The sequence below is a fragment of the Aythya marila genome (assembly GCF_965140915.1).
Source record: "Aythya marila genome assembly, chromosome: Z".
Lineage (NCBI taxonomy): Eukaryota > Metazoa > Chordata > Aves > Anseriformes > Anatidae > Aythya > Aythya marila.
In genome coordinates, this window is record NC_139080.1 from 2,766,408 (window position 1) to 2,772,407 (window position 6,000).

The 6,000-nt window shown below is 37.2% G+C and overlaps 1 protein-coding gene across 4 annotated transcripts in view; it reads left to right on the top strand.

The window, feature by feature from the left end:
* Positions 1 to 5,788, top strand: part of SMAD2 (SMAD family member 2) — a 50,042-nt gene extending 44,254 nt beyond the window's left edge. For 3 of the 4 annotated variants that reach the window (XM_082783312.1, XM_082783313.1, XM_082783314.1), the window contains exon 11: positions 2,780 to 5,787. In XM_082783312.1, coding sequence (XP_082639438.1) covers positions 2,780 to 2,903 — 124 coding nt within the window. In that variant the 3' untranslated portion in view covers positions 2,904 to 5,787. Of the gene's footprint in view, positions 1 to 2,779 lie in introns of all 4 variants that reach the window. The other variant, XM_082783315.1, reaches the window with a different exon arrangement.
* The last annotated feature ends 212 nt before the right edge of the window (positions 5,789 to 6,000 follow it).

Consider the following 6,000-nt stretch of genomic DNA (forward strand, 5'->3'; position numbering starts at 1 on the left):
TTTTAAAGATTGCGTTATTTTGGAGAGCTACAGATGTGGTTTTAAACAACAACAAAAAACCTTAAATGTCTCTAGAAATTGTGTACTGAAAGAATAGAAGTCTGACACATCAATACCATATTGCAATACAGAACAATTTATTTTTTATCCTTAATTCTGAAGTTAAATAATACCAGGTTGCACAGTACATCCTGGGTTTTTGATTCTTTTATCTGCTCTTGCAATATATCCATGCAAATGTGAGCCATTGGAATGTGGGGGTGGATTCTCAGCTAAATGAAGCCAATTTTGTAAAAGCCTAATTAGATTAAATGAAAATTTTGAGTAATGAAATAAATTGGTACCTCTTTTGTTAGCAAGAGGTACGCAAGAAAAAAAATCTGGCTCAAGTTTAAAGAACTTTTGGATTTAGCTCAAAAGGAGAATGTATACACTTACGCATAATTAAATACAACATTCAAGTCAGAATAGAAGAAAGGCTTAATCAGTCAGATTATATGAAGACAACTTGAAGTGAATGGAGTGTAAGTGTTGGGTTAAAACAGTGGAGAGGCTTTTGGTAAAGTTATTGTTAAGGAGGGAGAATGATTGTTAGCAGTCTGTAAACCCTTCAGAGATCACAGGGTTGAAAAAGCCCAGTGGAAACACTGCCAGAACAGCAGACTCTGAGTACTGATGTAATGCTGAACTAGTTTCTTTGCATCTCTGTTGAATATGGTGCTAATAAATTATTGAGGTGCAAAACCTCTAAGTTATGCTAAGTTATGATTAAAGTAAAAAGTTTTAAGCAGCTTTTAAGATTAAAGGTGCTCCTACATGCACAACCTTGAATTTAAATTAAATTAGTCTAAATTGTCAAAATAGATAGTGAAACAGAATCACACTAAAAACCAGTCATTGTTAAAAACTTCCACACTTCACTACTATCTCAGAAATGTTTCTCTGAGTAGGCTTTGGCAAGGCCAAACCATTCCCTACCTGTTAAGCATGTGGCATATGTTCATAAGCATGCTGATATGGCGAGGTGGTAGATCTTATAGGCTTAGTAGACAAAATAGTTAATAGCTTTTTACTTGTTGTTTGTTGGCTTAAATTGAGGATTGTGGTAGAAGTTCAGATCATCAGTTAAGCGTACACACTAACACAGGAACTAACCAGGGCTAGAATAATCTTCTGAAGAAAGTTGAGGTGTAATCACAGCAAAGATTTTGCGATACATAAATGGGAACTCCATGGATAGAAGAAGCTGAGTTTTAGCTTTGAGAGGGCTGCTAAGTGACTATCAGTATTTTATCTTTTGCCAGGGCTGTTGAACAGAACCAGTTATAAAATATTCAGGAAGTGTGTTGTGGAACACATTGTAGGGGAGTTGACAGCGGTGGAATAATGAACTTCCTTCTTTGGGAGAGGATTCGAGACTAAATGGAATTACATTTCCTGTGGTTTAGATTGTTCTTTTATTGGATCGCTTTATTTTGGCATAGGCATTCAGGGCTAAGATAACAATGTTTTTTGGAGTGCAGAGAGAGCACAGACCCCAGCCGCTTTCTTCTCCTAGAAAATGTAAAACCACAGACAGCTCTTGAAATCCATCTTCTCGTTGGCTTAATTTTTCTGCCTTTTCAGTTCCCCCATTTATATAAACATATTTCCTTAAAGGGTTCCAATGCTGACTGTAAAAACGAAGGGGCTGGGTTTGTGACTAATCTGCTGTCTTTGAATCTTAATGCCTCCTTGCTTTGACTTTGGAAAAGGTAGAATTACTAGGAAAAACTGGCTTAGCAGCAGTAGTCTTGCCATTCTAGTTTGAGAAAACTCCCATGCCTAGAGTGGGTACAGTGAAATAACAGGATCTCTCAGTCAGAGTATGTCCAATATTGGTTTCTTTACAGATGAAAAGGAAGATTTTTGAATAACATGTCTCTCTCCCAAGGATGTATGGGCGAGTGAAAGAAACTTTTACGGTTATCAAGCTTGTGGCTTTTACTGAGGCTTTCTAAAAAGTGTTTAATTAAGAGCTGCTGTTGTGAAAAAATAAGGCAAGTTTATAGAGTAGAAAAGAAACAAAATTTTTACTTAATCGGCTTGTGTGAAGATGTACAAAACAATGTAAAGTATAAATACGATTACAGGAAATCAGAGATGAAGTTTGATGTTCCTTTTGAGATAACATCAGTTAGCACAGCATAACCACACTGTTACAATGCAGCATTTCTGACATGGCTTCCTTGTACACTTTTCTTGATGATTGCTCTAGAAAGCTAGATATTAGGATTGCCAAAGCGCTGCACTGTTTGACCAGCCTACCTATGCAGAGCCATGTATTTCTGTCCTTATTTTTTCTAGTAGTTGTCTATGAAATTAAAACGTAGCTATACATGCAAACTCTTTGATGGTGAAGATAGTAGATGTATGCAGCTGACTGCGATGCAAAAACCAGATTGGTTGGACAGTCTTCACTTTTGAGTTGCGTTTTTGTAGTAAGACATTTGGTGTGGTGTTTGGAGCATTTGCTCAGTTCTTATCCTATTCTCCAGAGCATAATATTATTGATATATTATGGATAAAAATGTGGTGGTTGATGTTTATTATAGATGTGGGGTGGATATTTTTTCCAGAGATTGTTAAATCATTAGAATTACAGTAACAGTTGCAAACTTTCATCTTTCTTTGTAGTAGAGATGGATGGAAACATCCTATCTTACTGATCTTAGAACTGGGAACTTTATGGCATCCAAAGCTCCTTTTTCTGACTTTTCCATTCCACTTAATTTTTCAGGCGGCAAACAGTAACAAGCACTCCTTGCTGGATTGAACTTCATCTGAATGGACCTCTACAATGGTTGGACAAAGTATTGACTCAGATGGGCTCCCCTTCAGTACGCTGTTCCAGCATGTCGTAAAACTCCTTTCTCCGTTACCAGTGGGCTGAATACCGAGTCCAATCAACAGACTTAATATAACAGCTCGTCTGTCATAGTATTTGTGTGTGGTCCCCATGAACTGTTTACTATCCAAAAAGGTTTTTAAAAAAAAAAAAAAAAAGAAAAACAGCACTTGAGGTCTCATCAATTAAAGCACCTTGTGGATTCTGTTTCCTATACTCTGATACTAGATGAAAACTTAGTGTATAGAAGTGCCTTCTTCAGAAAGAAGAAGGGACAGTTCTAAAGACTCTTAATGGTGTTTTTATTGGGTATATAATTGAGTGTCCTAATGGTTTATCAATAACATGAATAGCTAAGTATATGTACAGGTAATGTATCATGATCTCAGATATCACAGTATTGTGCTGTTCTACATTTTAGTTCCCATAAATAGATGTTTGGTTTGTTTTTTGATTGGGGCAAGTCTCTCAAAATTCCAAGACTCTACTCCTTTATTCTTTTGTATTTTTTTATATAAGCAGGTTTTCAAGTTGTCCTAAACATTAAAAAAAAAAAAAAGCAGACTTTCCTTGTAGAAAAGCTTAACTTTTTGCTGCCTTCTTAAAGAAAAAGAAAATCCCTCCATTAGAAGGGAAAGAAATGTCTGAGATTTATCTGTGAAATCTTAAGACACTTTATATGCTTAATGGGGCCTAAAATGAATTCATACTATAAATTACAAGTATCCATCACACTAGGAGTCTACTTTTCCCTACCCATCTGAGTTGATGCATCTGTTGCCAGCAATAATGCTAGCACTGATTTATTTGAGACTTTTTTGTACGTGGAATCACTGAAATCAATATTTTTTTTCTCATGGAGTGAGAATTTACCATGCTATTGGATACTGGATTAAATATACAAGGTTATTGGCTTACCCCTTACATCTGTATGTTTTCATTAAACAGATGTCACTGAAGAAAAAACCTTTTGGTTTTAGTTTTTGGAGCCAAATACCTTAAAATCCTTTTCCAGGGTAAACTAGACTCTTTCGTATAGGTTTTAAATAGATGCAGCTTCTTAACATATTTCAGTAACAGAACTTAAATTTCTGATCTGAGTGGCTTTGTATAGCTTACTTACATACCAGATCATATGCATTCATTATGTCATAATGGGCCTTGTTAATAAAAAGTAGTTGCTTCTGCAAAACCTCTAGGATAGTGGTTGCTGAGGTATGACCAGCGGAGGAGGACTTCTAGGTTCTTCGTGACAGTGCATGTTATTGTGAACCCTTGGACACTACAGCTGCACCATATTAAAAATATTCTGAAATATATTCTACAAATAAGTCTGGGTTGGGGAAGGGTTGGGAAACTGTATAGAAGGGTTATTCTGACTTGAAAAATATACATCTTACTAACAATCTTGTGATCTAGCTGTCTGTCATTCTTTTGTTATTGTGGCAGTAGCAGGATTGCCTTTGTCTGTTTTTTTTTCCCATTGTTTCATCCATTACACTAGTCCTGTACTTTGTAAGTACAGCTAGTGATAACTTAGCTTTGAGAACAAAAATGTGGCCAGTGTTACAGCTTTTAATCAGTTGACTGAATTGATGATAGCGATGGATATTTTTATGCCATAATGACTAGGGCATAGAAGCAATACCAAAAATCAAGCCTTGAAAAAGTGGGCCAGACACCTTTTCAAAATTGGCAAAGCAGTTACCAGTTTGTGCTAGTTTTACCAGTAGACTAATGTATTGGTAGAACTTGTGAACCTAAGAAATAAGCTTCATGCGTGTTGCATTTGCCTAATATGTGAATACACTAATAAAAGTTTTAATTCTCATGTTGGTTGCTTTTTTCATTAATTGCTGTATATATTTTCTGTTCAAAGTTAGGAATTACTCTAACCAACCTAAAAAAGTGGCATGAGTTGCATGCATGCTGTGGCCAGAATGGTGTACAGTTTAGATGTTAAAATTGCTTCTTGGGCAGCTGTTGTGAAGGTTCCGGATCTGTGTGCTTAACAACACAGGCTTCTACTTCAGATCAAGTTTGTTAAAGCAGTTGCTTTTTTCCTACCGCAATCAAATTACATCCTACAGGCTCAGATGTTTGCTTTCACCTGTGAAACAGATAAGAGCAACTTGTCTGGGTGAAAGACTCCATTGCATTTATGAGCAGGTTGCAACTTGAATCAGCTGGGTGACCTAATTGTGTAGTCTCCTTTACTGTGGGTTTCTGTATGTGTTCTCCTTCAGCTGGGGCGATGTTCCTTGTTTTGCCTTGAATGCAGTGATAGCCTTGATGAAAGCCATTTTTGGTACGCGCTTCCAAATAGCGTGCAAGGATGCAGCAGACATTATCTGTGGTCCTGTGGTGCTGTCTGTGGACAAGGTCTCCTCAGTCTGTCTAGAAGTCACTTTTTTTTGGCTTCTGTCAGCACTAAAACAGTCTCTCCCACCACTACTGTTTCTGCCACAGCTTGGTGGAACAAGGGAACAAATCTTTGAAATATGTTTGCCTGTATTTTATTTAAATGTCTTGGGCAGTCCTTGGGTAACTTTAACCTACTCCTTTTTCTTAATCCAGCGCCTTTCTGACTTAATCCCACTGATGTCTTTCTGACTTAATCCCACTGATGTTCTGCTCTTCCTCAAAACCTGACCAATGCCTGCTCAAACATCTCGATGCAGAAAATGCCTGCAGTATGTTAGGAAGGTGACTTCATCTCTCTCCCCTTTTGTCAGGCAAAGTGTAAAGACTTCCAAAGGACAAATGAAAAGTAAATAATTTTTTCAGTAATAGTGCTTTGTTAATAAAACACTTAACCAAGCAGGAAATAATCAGGTGAGGTACTCCAAGTAAGGCTAGACAGCTAGTTATCTGTGTAATGAAGCTGGAAAAGTGCTGTATGTAATGACTTGCTCTAACTTTGGGCTGGGATTCCGTGTGCCTGAGTTCTAATCTCTCCCTTGTCACTAGCCCTGCCTGAGCTTGATTTTCGTAGTCCTGCCAAAACAAAGTAATCAAAAATCAGGTAGTTGATGTAAACATCTGAGCCTAAAAACAGTTTGAGTTGCCTCATCCCAGTGCACCCAACCTGAGATAACTTCTCAGAACCCTTC